This window comes from Camelus bactrianus, chromosome X (assembly GCF_048773025.1).
Source record: "Camelus bactrianus isolate YW-2024 breed Bactrian camel chromosome X, ASM4877302v1, whole genome shotgun sequence".
Lineage (NCBI taxonomy): Eukaryota > Metazoa > Chordata > Mammalia > Artiodactyla > Camelidae > Camelus > Camelus bactrianus.
Window position 1 is genome coordinate 28,217,615 of NC_133575.1, and position 13,768 is coordinate 28,231,382.

The 13,768-nt window shown below is 35.5% G+C and overlaps 1 protein-coding gene across 1 annotated transcript in view; it reads left to right on the forward strand.

Moving 5' to 3' along the window:
• Positions 1-13,768, forward strand: part of CFAP47 (cilia and flagella associated protein 47) — a 423,400-nt gene that overhangs the window by 105,670 nt on the left and 303,962 nt on the right. Inside the window, exon 26 of the mRNA XM_074358969.1 lies at positions 2,156-2,365. Coding sequence (XP_074215070.1) covers positions 2,156-2,365 — 210 coding nt within the window. The remainder of the gene's footprint in view (positions 1-2,155; positions 2,366-13,768) is intronic.

Sequence of the window (13,768 nt, forward strand, 5' to 3'; positions counted from 1 at the left end):
GAAAGGGATGGGGAGAGGGTCAAGATAGGGGAAGAAGATTAAGAGGTACAAACTACTAGGTATAAAATAAATAAGATAAAAGGGTGTAATGTACAGCACAGGAAATACAACCAATGTTTTATAATAACTTTGAATATTGAATCACTGTGTATGCTGTACCCTTGAAATCAATATAATATTGTAAGTCAACTGTACTTCAATTAAAACAGAAAGAAGAAAAGCTCTTGCACATGTGTACTGCAAGGTTTGTTTGAAATTATTTGTAATTGCATTACAAAGAATAGCAAAATCTGGAAACTACACAAATGTCCTGTGACAGATGAAGGAATATGTAATTTTCAATACATATGTACATGAATATTCTATAGCTGTGAAGTGGAGAGACTTCAGCATAAGACAACTTTATTAAGTATCTTATAAACAAAATACTGAGATTAAATAAAAGTCAAGGAAGACTACATATATTGATATCCTTTATGAAAAATTATGATAAGGAAAGCCAGACAAATTTGTATTTAGAAATATATGCCTGTCTACAGATAGAAAGAAATAGATGTGAAGAGTGGCTAGTTGACATGTTAAAGTTATGTAACTTTTGAGGATTTGTGTATCACCATGAATTACAAATTAGCATTATTTTCATAAACTACCAGATCTTGGACCCATCTCAGAGCTTCTCTGGTTCAGTACCGTATTTTATAGTTAGGCATTCTGCGATCCAGAGAAAACAAGTTCCAAGTGTGATGTAACAGTTGAAAATAAATGAAAATTATTCATGTTGAGAAGCATAGAATGGCCTTTAGTTTCCTGCCGTTTGGCCTCCAAAATATGAGTGCTTGCTTACTTCTGCCTCGAGGCCTGTTCTAAATGCTATTTTGTGAGAGAATGTAGTTTTTCCAACATTAACTCGACAACTCTGGGATTCAGTTTTTTTCAATACCCTATCTTGTAAGTAGACTCTAAACCCTGCTGCTTAAACGGGAAATAGAAATGACTTGAATTATGTTGTGCTAGAAAGTTTTTCTTTTGTCAAGAAACAGTCTCATATATGAATTCATCTTTTACTCTTTCAGCTTTTGAGTAATGTATAATGGTATCAATTTAAAAACTACCTCAAGTTAAAAGCTGTCTTATAAAACATGGTATAGTGAAATGAGTGTGTGAAAGGGACTAGAGAGATGATGTAACCTAGTCTTCTCATTATATATACAATAAAATCAACAGTGTTAATGACTTATCCAATGACCCTTAGTTAATTAGCAACAGAATTGGATTCAAACCTGAATTTATAAACTACTTTTTCATGTTTTATCCAGTGAACGGTATGGATTTCACTAACTCAAGGTTTCTTTCTTTACTTAGATCTTTACTTGAGATCTTTCTTTACTTTTTCTCGTTAATTAGCTGAACAATCCTCATTTTAATTAGAATACTAGGGAAAATTTCCATCTGATAACACTCATTTGCTTTAGGAACCTATATATATAATAAAATAAAACAAAGTAATATGGTGAAATATTTATTGACAACTAAAAGTTATCAAGTATTAAGTAGAATTGAAAGTGAATACTACATACTGTGCTATTAAAAATCACCAACATTTTAGGTTGGCTAAATATAATATATAGTGAAATATGTGAACATCAAGTAGAATTTTTAATAGTAATGACTGAAAAAAATTAATGATGTATGTATACAAGTGCATAATAGTATACAAATTTTTAAAAAATGATATGTGTATGCATTTGTTAATATTGTTTAGTCTACATGCAATAAAGCTGTAGCTATTAAAGTAATTTTTAGTAAATTTTTGTCAGGACATATTTAAGGATAATACTGTTTTTATCATGGCTGTGATTGAAAACACATTATATTTAATCAGATGTTTTAACCCTGTTTTGAATTCTGAGAGGACAAAAAGAACTTCTGATCATCTTATGTGGTTCTTAGTTAAATTAACATATTACCAGTTTTACTTATGTTATGACCAGAAAATGAGAGCTGATACAAAAATATTTTTAGTAATTGGGCATATTATTGTAAATATTTTTTGTTTTAATTTTCCTAAAGATTCAAAAAACAGAGAAAAATGCATTTAAATCCAATTGTTTGTGTGTATTTTGAGCTAAATATTTTTTTTTTAAATCTCAAACAGAGATTCAACTTTAAGTGTCCAGATTCCCCCAGCAACGCTTCTTAATGGTGATGAGATTCAGCCTCTTTCTGCGAATTTCCCAAAAGGCCAAGTCATCACAGGCTCTCCCAGTGGAACTAATGCTGCGCTAACATGCCACTTCAGCTTCAAATCATCTAAACCTGTGTCATTTTTCACCCATGTTCTTTTCTGCGATAACAGCGATAACCGGTAAGACATTTAAATGTAGATTCTTTTGTGTCTGACAGTGAAGAATAGTAGGCTTTTATTCTACATTATTACAAAATGTTAAAAAGAGAGACATCTAAAATAATGATTTTGGACATAAAGATTTTCTTTAAGAAGTTCCCAGTGTAATGATGCTTTCATGAGAAACAGTGTAATACTGGCTGCTGACATGTAATCTGGAGCTAGGCTGCCTAGGTTTGAATCCTGGCTCTGTTAACTTTGATGAAGTTATTTAGTCTGAGCCTCTCAGTTCCCTCATCTGTAACATGGGGGTTATAGCAAAATCTAGCTCACCTGTAATTGTGAGAAATTCATTGAGTTAATATTGTTAAGTGTACAAGAACTGGCACAAAGGAAGTAGTAAATGAAAATAAGAAACATCAGCATAAGGAGTTTTGAACCAATAGGACTTTGTTACATATTCCTTAAACAGACTCAAGGAAATTAAAGCACACCTTGGTTAAACCATGTTTCTGGATTTCAGATCTTGTAGGACCAGAAATTCTCCTTTTATATTACACCTTGAGATTGACTCACCAAATTATGAGGTGAATGTGTAGAGCAGTAAAATTTGGTAAAAATGTTTATAGTGTAGAGTGAATTGTATACTGAAAATGAATATGTACTCTGTGTGAAAATTTATTAACTTTGAGTGAGATCATTACTATATAGTATATTTACGGTCAAAGGATTGATTTCTGTGTTAGGAATTAGAAGGACGTGAGTCAGATGATGCTGGAATGTTGCATCCAAGGCAAAGTATGACCGTATCCAGGATGCAGTTCATGTAGATTTGAGCTCTAGCTTCCGTGTCCCATTTTCATGTATGTTGATGGATCAATTCATCTAAATTACACCTCTCAGACCCCCATTTTTCTCTTTTGATGCTTAAAGTCCCTCTTTTGTTGACATAAAATTTTTTTTTTAAATGGCATTGCTTTAGGCTCCTATCAAGAACTAAACTCCATGTCTCTGTCCTGGGAGGAATTCCGCCTCTTTGTATGTTATTGACCTTGTTCATAGAAGTTTAGCTTTACTTTGCTCTAGTCCACAAATTCACACTTTGCCGAAGGCACTACATAAGGTGTACCTTTGCGCTCACCAGTAAAAATCAATAATAGCTTATCCATGAGCAAAGCTCTCAGACCACATTAACAGGATGAGGAAGGAAATAGTTTCACTAACTGCTGTGCTAACTAGATGGTTTCTTGGATGGTGGTACAGTTGCCTCTAAGAGAGGCAGGAACAGATTTAATTGTTGTGGCATGTTGACGTCTGGTCAGCAAACAGGATGTAAGGAGACCTGAAAACAGTCTCTAGAAGGAGGAGGGTCATCTGTTTGATGATTTTTGTGCCTTTTCTTTTTGTTGTTGTGAGCTTCCTTTCAGCCTTGAGACTTGTTTGCTCTTAACTGGCTTTCCCTACCCTTCTTCCCTGACCCGAAACTCCATTTCAACCCTCAGCAGGTTTGGGATAAAGCAGACCTTTTGGAACTAATTTAAAAACTTTGAAAATCCTAAATGGGCTCCAGTAGGCTTTTCCATGTGCAAGGAAACAAAATCATGAACATTCCCTGAAACCTTAATCCTGGCAAATCCTTTTGCTGATGCTTTGTTAAGTCCTTATAAGGTTCTCTTTTGAACTCTCCAAAGCTGCCTGCCTTTCTCTTGCCAGGCATTCCATCTTTCATCCCATTGAGATAAATGAGGTCTTCCAGCAATAAATTCCCTAGGAGCCTCCCTTTCACCTCAGCCTCTTTGGAATAAATTTGAGTCTCATGATTCTTTTATTACTTTTCATCTTTTAGTGTATATTTATTGTGAGTAATCCTTGTGTACTCTGCCCAAGATATTGGGGAAGCAAAGATGAAATAGGAAGTGGCCTTTCCTTGTTAGAGGTCAATATAATAGGGAAGGTAGACTTTAAACAAGTATTTGGTACCAATAGAGGTAAATAGAGAATGCAACACAAAAGGAGCAACTAATAATGTCCTGGGGTGGTGGGGGTATTGGGGATGGCTGCATAGGTCTTAAATAGACTCTACACTCTAGAATTGGGGAATTGATCAAGAAATATGCTCTGAATAGAATACATTAATGAAGATTCCATGTTTGACATATGATCATGATAGTAATTAGTGTCCACTCACTGAAAACTGGGATATTATTCATTTATTTTTATTGTTCTATTGATGATGTATTGATGAGGCAAAACCCCAAAAATTGTCTCCATAGTTATAGCATAAATAAAGTGAATGTTTATAGTTTCACTGAGATAGCCTGTGTTAGAACTACCATCAGCAAACAACTCTACAGAAGATATTTACTTAAAAATAAATTTACATACTTATATAACTTTTAGATGTTTTAAATTAATAGTGTTTGCAAAACGCTTCAAATCAATGTATGAAATTGAAACCTAGTATAAAAACAACTGCTAAAGTGCTCTTTTGAAATTGTACATTTCACACATCAATGAAATTTCAAAATGAAAAATACATTCCTTGTAAAAATGAAAATATTTTCTCACAAAAAGGAAGCATGTGCTTACTATTGAAATAAAATTATATCTTATTTTAGAAGTTTATGGTTTTATATGGGATTTTTGTGTCCATTTATAAAGTCACTTAAATGATATTGAGAATGTTTTTCAGAAACTAACCCAACATTGTAAATCAACTATACCTCAATAAAAAAGGGAAAAAAAGATTTTTGAGGGAGTCAAGGAACACAATAGTAAAATACATTTCCTCTCCTTGCTCCTTTTTGAATTAACCTCTATTTTAGATTCACTTGTTATCTTCCTTATGTCCTCATCAATTCCATTTTTTCTTCTTGATTTTCACTTTTGGCATATGAGGTAACAAAACAGGAGCATGTGTGTGTTTTTGAGAGGCAAGGGGAGGGAAAGGGAGATTTATCTGAGTAAAATGGCTTCTTGAGTATCTAGAATATGTTTTGTGTTTTTTTTTTCCTGGACTTAAGATTTTAGTTTTTATATTGCCATTATATTCGGAGGAATTTAGTTTATAATTATATTAAGTACATTTTGAACTTAAAGTTTTAAATAGGCTCTGCTCTCTAGAATTAGGAAATTAATTAAGAAATATCCCCTGAGTGTGGGAGGGGATAAATTAGGAGTTTGGGTTTAACATTGTAATGGAGGAGACAACTGATAAATAATACCGCGGTTTAATAAGGAAAGTATATGAGTTTAATGAGATCGAGAATAAGGGATACCTCCATGTATCAGACAGATGAGGCATCTCTGAGGATGTGATCTTTGAGCAGATGGTGATATGAAAATTTAGTTAGAAAATACTTGTAAAATGCTCAGAACAGTCCCTGTGCTAGTATGTTGTAATATCTGAATAAATGTTCTAGACTTGGCATTAGTTTTAAAGTCAGTATTCTAGATTTCAAGAGTGATCTCAGGGCTACTATAGTGATATGAGAGTGATTGGATTTCTACTATTCAGAGAGTAATTGGGTTCACCCTGGGTAAAAGGTAAATCCCCATACAGACAGTTTTGAGCAGAAAGAGAAGGGACAGGGGCAGGAATCCAACTGTCGTGAGGGTGAGAAATTCTTTGGATAATCTCCAAATCATCTATATTATGTTGTAGAATTATGTGTTCTTATGTTTGAAAATGTGTCTTATCTGGGAATTCACACAGATATCAAATGGATTAAGAGGTGCCAGAATGGTGTAATCCCCTATTTTTCACTGTGGTTTCCACTCCAGATGAAGGACAAGGGAACATTATACCCTGAAGGAACTTGTAATTAGGAGAATGATGTCTTGCTACTTGCTCTTGCTTTATAAGTTCACTGTTACTTTACCTAGACCTTGCAAAGACTGAAAGTTATGGCTTTGGGTGACAAATTTTATAGAAAGCCTAAGATTGCCAAAGATAGTTTAATATTTTCCTATGATTAACCTCATATATAATAAGGTATTTACTTTGATAAAATCAAGAGTAATTTCTACTTCATGTTTCAGGTAACTAGGAGATTAACCTGAGTTAGCAGTGCCTCATTGTTAAAATAGCAAACATTAACTGAGAGTTCATTATTAGGAATGTGGCATGTTAGAACTCTGAGGTTCTTCATGCATTTTTTTAGTCCCCCAAATATTTAACACATATGCATTATACTCAAAACTCGTTATATCTTCCATAGGTTTTTAGTGCCCAAATTTAATTTCAGTAACTTTAGAGTAAAAGAAAACATTTCATCTGTTTTGTAATAGAGGTAACAAGAGTAATTGAAAATTCGAATTTCAGCCGATTAAAAGAAATCTAAATGACTTATATATCAATAGATGTGGTGGGGGTGCTATTCAGATATCAGCTGTTTTCTTCTTCTAGAGCAGTGATTCTTATGGCTGGGTGCTGGAATCACCTGGGGTATTTTAAAAATACACATGATTCAGTGCAACCCAGAGACTATGATAAAATTTGTCTAGAGGGTGACTTTTTTTTTTTTTAATTTTAAAAGCTCCCTGCTGAATTCTAATGGGAAGACAAAGCTGAGAATCCTTGCTTAAGGTTCTCCAACTTTACCAACTTTACATTTAACTCACTTGGAGGACTTGTTAAAACAGGTTCCAAGCCCCATCCCCGAGTCCTATCCCCAGAATTCCTGATTTGGTTGACTCTTGGATAGGACCTGAAGATTTGGATGTCTAACAGGTTCCCATTTAGTACTGAGGTTGCTAGTCTGGGGACAGATAATTGAGCTTGTTTGAAAGGCAGAATTTCAGGTCCACTCCAGACCTAAGGAGTCTGTATATATTTTAAAAATATCCCCATGTGATTCATGTACACAGTAAAGTTTGTGAAGCACTGGACCTAAAAAGAATTAATAAAAGAATGCCGTCCAGAAAGATTAAATAGTGGAACAGTTAAACATTTGGCAAGAAATAACACTGCCACTAGAAAATGGTGTTGCTGTGAGACTCTTTAAATACCCTTCGGTCTTTTAGAGTAAGTTTGTTTTAATTTGCTAATACATTATCTACCTTAATCTGTTTAGGAGATCTACATTGTAAGGTATACTCTCAAATTTATAGCAGAGGAAATTGAAGTACTACTACTGTTATTTATCTTTTGGAACCTCATCCAGTTGTAGAGTGAGAGAGCCTAGATTTGTGACCAAGTTCTATTATCTCTATCATACAACTTTACTTCCATTTAACTTTTCAAGCCCTAAGATTTTATTGCTGTAACATGGTCAGTTTAGTAACAAAACTGAATAAACTTATTTTTCAGTTACGATATGTCATATGGTAGTATATAATTGATTGCTTGAATAGGAAGATTTTGTTTTAATACAAGTTAAACCACCTATTATGTTCTAAGTGAAAGGCCAATTAGAAATGTACAGTAAAAATAGTACAGGGATATTTGGTATAGATGGTTGAACTAAAATCAGAGCTGCGGTTTAGCTGGTACATAGTATATATCCTTTCCAGTGGGGGATATATTGAAATATTGAAATATTTCTTGGCGGATTGGTAACCATGCAGTCCTAAGTACTCACACCCTGGGCCTGACCTGCCCTGACAACTCCTTCTGGACCTTGGACCCACTGAAGACCTGGTAACTAAAGGCTAGATACTGTCATTGCCAGAGTTCTAAGGATCCTGTACTATTTTGTTTTGAGTCTGTCTCTTCCTATCAGTAGTGATGCCATTGGCTAGAAATTTGAGGGCGCTCACCTGATCCCTTATTCCTTAGGGGAGCCTCCACAGACATTTCCCCTTTCTGAGCCATTGTGGCTGGACCTGCCTTGGTGGTTCCTATTATGATTGCAAGATACACTTCAACAACAGCTGTCAGGGAATTTTGAAAAAACAAGGTTTACTACTCATAGGTACTGAAGGGTGCACAGCATTCCTAGGGCCACACAGTGAGGTGGGGTTGGGGAGGGTAGAGATGGGGAGCAGGTGAGCACAGGCCTGTGTTCCACCTTTATTGGGGTCTAAGGTGGGGTGCCTAGGGTTTCACAGGTTCACTCTTTATTGGTAAATTTAAAATATAAGTGTGGGAACTAAAGCACAGGAGGGGAAAAATAAGCAGTGAGTCTGGTCAGTTATCTAGGTCAACCAGAGCTTTCTAAAAAGGGGAATTGCATGGGTGGGGCTGCTTGGCTCTTAGTATCTACTGTGTTCCTGCCAGTATGTTTATTTGAAATGGATATCTCTGAAGTAGAGAAGTTGACAATCAAAAGTTTAATGTCAGACACTTACATTACAATCAAACAAGCTCATTGTCAGGCCCTTATACTAGATATTGATATAAACTTCCCTTTTAGATTGTAGGATTCATTGATATTTAGAGATGAATATTTTGAATATCACCCCCTTTTTCATATGAAATATAGTTGTCTCTCCAAATAGCAAAATTAATGTAGTTCTAATGACATCAGGAGCCAGGGGTCCTGTACATTTGCAATTGGCTGGTGTTCAGAAGCTTCAGCGTCCTTAGCTGTAAAGCTTCCACTGAAGTGTCTGCTCTGTGAATTTCTTGGCACACAAACTCCTGGGTAGTGCCTGACTGAGTTGCTCACTCGAAAGAAACCAATACAATTTGTTGTTTTCTTAATCATGAGCAAGATATGGTTTAGCAGAATTCTTGGGCTTTTCTTAAAAATAAGTAATCACAGTCTTGTTCTGTTTTGCAAGTTACTGGTTTTAAGGTACAGGGTTATACATATCTTCTGACGTTAAAACAAATACAATAAGGATTTGGCATATGCAGATGAATAATGCATTCGTGGGAGCTTAAATGATAAATTATAATTTCTACCTTATTCATTAATATAAATCATTCCTTTCTAACTTTAGAGATGAAGCACACAGTCTTAATTACAAGTATACTGAACATTTTGCTGGTGGAAGAAATATATTTTAAAATGTGCAGTTGTTACCAAACTCAGGTTCGACTGCTCACTACTAGAAAGCCAATACTCTAGAGACAAGTGCTGGTTGGAACGGGAAGTTTGCTTTATTCAGGAGGCTCATAACGTGGGGAGGAGGCAGACTTGTATTCTAGAACCAACTCCAGAGGTTCTAGTTAGCTGTGAAAGCTTTTAAAGGGAAAAAGGTGAAGAAATTTCAGTTAATCATCAAGATGGGGACCAGATTCTTAGCCATCTCCCACTGCGTGCAGGCTTCTTGACTCGTGATCTTTCCTTAGATGCTTTCTGTTCATGCAGTTTACTTGTGAGGTTACTGCAGGGGAAGCTGGGGAACAGATCTAGTTATCTGTTAATTATTTATTCTTCATTTCTACTTCATTAAGAAAAAAATCAACAGATTAGGCGAGGCATTGAGTGATCAAAAGGTTTGAAAGATGTGCTTGGGGCCAAGGTTAGTTGAAATACAGCTTTGCTAAAGTGACAAGACAGAAGCGCCCCTTGCCGAGAGCTGCTTCCTGGAAAGGGCTCTTTCCTGGAAAGGGCTCTTTCCTGCAAAGAGCTGCTTACACAGATCTCTTGTTTAAAATTCAAAACATCCAGCTCTTAATTTTATCAACTCTTTATGTATATACGGTAGCGTTTTATCAACCTTGTTATGGATTAAAAAACATTTTTGATGCATAATAAAACTAGTTATGCTTACCTTGTTAAAGTAATAGGGCATTGACAGTAACTTAAATTAAAATTATGTAGTTTTAAAAGCATTCAGTACAGTAAAAAGGAAATGAGGGGTGAGGAAAACTGATTCTAATTATTGTTTACTCAGTGCATAATTTGGTTTTTGTGTAGGGTGTCCTTGGCAACTTTGGGTCTGTTTCTAGTATTTTTAAAAGTATTTTATCATGCCTCTCACAGAGACCTTACTGTTTTTGAAATAGTAGCAACCTGCATCACATAAAGGAGACCAGCAGAGAATGAATCAGACCCAGAGGCATGTGGAGCGTTAATGCATTCAGGTTGGCAAGGCCACTTGAGTAACTATAGTGTAAATTAATATCTGCTTTTTATGTGCTTTTCTAGGATATTTGGATATTTAAAATAAGGATGTGATTGGGTAGTTACAAAGATTATTTAAATTAATATTTAAAATAAGTACAGAAAGTGATTCAAGAACCTCTGAGGGACATTACCAGGTAGCTAGAAGCAACTTTGGAGATATTCATAGCTCCTCTTATGGATTCAGAAGAGCAGTGTTTAGGATATGTTCGTCTTTTTGGAGACTCCATTCTTAGCACAAACCTGCTGCCCATTGACAATGGAGCACCTAGAGTTTTAGCATTGTGGCTGCTGAAAGTCAGGTAATGGGAAATCTCAAGGGGATTTCAGTAACCATCTAATAGATCATAACTGAAGACAGTGTTGGAGTGGTGCCTTGAAATATTATCTGTTGTGTTTGGGGAGGGGTCTGGGTTATGCATGATACCATGTCTACCTTTTTTGATGGTGTGAGTGGAAATAGAATGGGCAGTCAGTAGGGGGAGTACAGTTCATAAAGGACTATGCTTTGTTCTGATATAATCATCTATTCCTTACTCTTTGACCTAGCCTTATGGAAGGCAGTTTGTAATGGCACCTTAATTCTTTAAAGAACATTATTTTCATGTAGATCTGTCAAACCAAATCACAGGACTATTGCACAGTCTCTGTTATAAAGTAGGATGTTTGTTTACATTTAACCAAAACAGAAGATACTGGTGTATTATAATAAACTGTCAATGGAAAAATGTTCATAATTATGATTTGTTCATTATTCACTTGTGTGGGGTTTAAGCTTTGTATAGAAATTACAAAAGCCCAAAACTTCCAAGAGAGTATTTACCATATCATCTCAGATTTTTAAAATCATGGTACTTTTAATACCAGGTTGTAGAATAAAAAGTTAACCATAAATGAGGCGATTTCTCTCTTTTCCTCCTTTTTCTTCTCTCCAGCCCCATTCTCTTTGGAGTCAGTAATAGTTGGTTGGAGAGGTGCTGCCCTGCTTCGAGATTTTTCATTTTAGAGGGAGTTCCAGTGTGTTTCCCTTTGTCTTTTCCTTAGTGACTGTGAGCACCTATCTGGTTGCTGGTCTTCACAGAGCCTCTAGAAGTTGGATACAGTTGGCTGCCACTTTGGGACCTCCTAGTAGTCCTCTCTATCTCTCCTTACTCAGTCCCAGTCTGGCTGCCCAGTTCCTCACCTGTTTTTAATATGAATTGGTTAATCAAGAAACTATTTTAACAAGATTATAATATTTGATTGCTACATTTGCCTTATGCATAGAAAATTATGCATTTAAATAACAAACGGGAACACATGCTCATTATAACAATTCACAAGTTTACAAAAGTTTAAAAACTACCATTGATCCCTAACTTCTCCAGCTTTCAGTTTTACACATGATCACATCATGTATTAAAAATATGATGTCTTTTCTTTATTACCTTTGGCTTTACAAATAAATGCAACCCTATCTCTGTGTGTATACATAAATATATATATGGATTATTTTAAGATAATATTGTGCCTATTAATGTATGGCTTTTCCCCCCACATATGGGACCCAGTAGAATGGAGTGGGAAGGCAGACTGGGGCATGTGGGTCAGCTCTGTCATTTTTAACACCTGGCTTCTGAGGTGGCTTCCTGCTGTGGTCATTTCTAGGCTAATGTAATAGAATGCAGAGAAGGTAGGACACGAGTTTGTAAGGAGATGGACCGGAACAAGCATCATCACTTTTGCTAATATGTCATTGACCCAGGCTTAGTCCCATGGGCACATGTTGGTGTGTACCTGTGTCGCTGTGTGTCCTGCTGACACTTGAGAAGGGGATTCTGTTTCTCTGAAGAAGAGGATGGCCTCTGAGTGATGCAGACTCTACCCCAAATAGTAGCGGCTCTTTCTTTTTTTCAGTATTTTGAATATTTTGTTAAATTTTAGATTTTTTTTTATGTTTTATAAACCCTTATTAGTGTTCGAATTGCATTTCCTACAGTCAGGCCTATCAGGCAAACTGCAGACTTGGTCTCTTCAACAGAAGTTCCATGACACCCCCCGGGCTCTGACACTGGCACCCAGTCTGCACCAACAGGCTTGGTGGTGGTTGTTTTAGGAGGGTCTGTGTGGAAGAGGGTGGCAGGACTGCATGTCACCCCAACTTTCCTGAATTTTCGTTTTGCTGCTCAGATATGTTCATCTTTTTCTGTTTGTGGTGAATCCTTGAATCTGTTTTTAAACATATCCTGACTTCTAGGCTTGTCCATTCTGCATTTCAAATTCCTTCAAACAAGTATACTGGTATAACTGTATCCTGATCTACTATGAATAAAAAGAGGTTTGTTCACATACTTCATGGTATGGTGTTTGGACTTTTTCTCTATTGAGCTGAAGGTTGCTTCCTGCTGTCTTTGATGGCTGACTCTAATCTTAGTTTGGGGATAATGTGGGGAGATACTTGTGCTAACCTTCCCAATTCTTAACTGCCAGCATTGACTCCACATTTGCAAGGAAATTTCCAGTCTATTTGAAATTTCTACTCAGTGGAAGTGATAATTCTATAATGATAACTTTCAACCACCCCAGCAGTATCAATTTGAGGGCATTTGGTTTACAAGTTGCTTTTTTGATTCAATGTTTAGCTTGTTTTGAAAGGTCTTTTTTTTCCTTCTAAAACAATACAGATCAAACTATGTGAAACTAATTTATGCATTTTAGCAAATCATTGTGAAGTAAACCTCGTATTTACAATTCTGGTCAGGAAATAGAATATCACTGATGGCCCCGAGATCTCTTGTATATGTGTCTTTCCCAGTCACAACTTGGTTTAGATTCTGTAGTCATTAGTTTTCTGTAACTATTGCCATCTGTAATTTGGGGTTTTTCATGTTAGATAGCTGATCTTCAAACTTAGGCTTTTTATGCTTACAGAGGGTGTTATTAGAAGAATTCATTTACTTCCTTCAAGTTAAAAAGAAAGGACAGAATATGATACAACTAATTGAAATTTTTTTCTCTTTACAAATATCCAAATTAATATTCAACATAAAGCTAATGATATTACTTCTACTCCTCATTTAATTACTTTTATTAAATGTATTGAACTATCTTAATATCCTTAATTTTATGTAATTTGACTACTTAAATTTCTTTGATCTTTACCTATAGCCTGAACATTTTCAGTGTTCCAACCAATAGAAACTAATATAAAAAAAATGCTTTAGTCATTGTGTTTCAGAATTTCTGCAGACTGCTTAAAATTTATCATTTAAATGCTTGAATTTTATTTAAAGGTGAATGTCATTATAGTGAATCTCGGAGTATGTAGTCATGCCCTTATTTTCAAAGTAAAAGTGTTGTCTACTTGCATTCAGTTGGTTCCCACTTGATAAAACCATAACTTTAAAAACCATACTGTACACCTTGG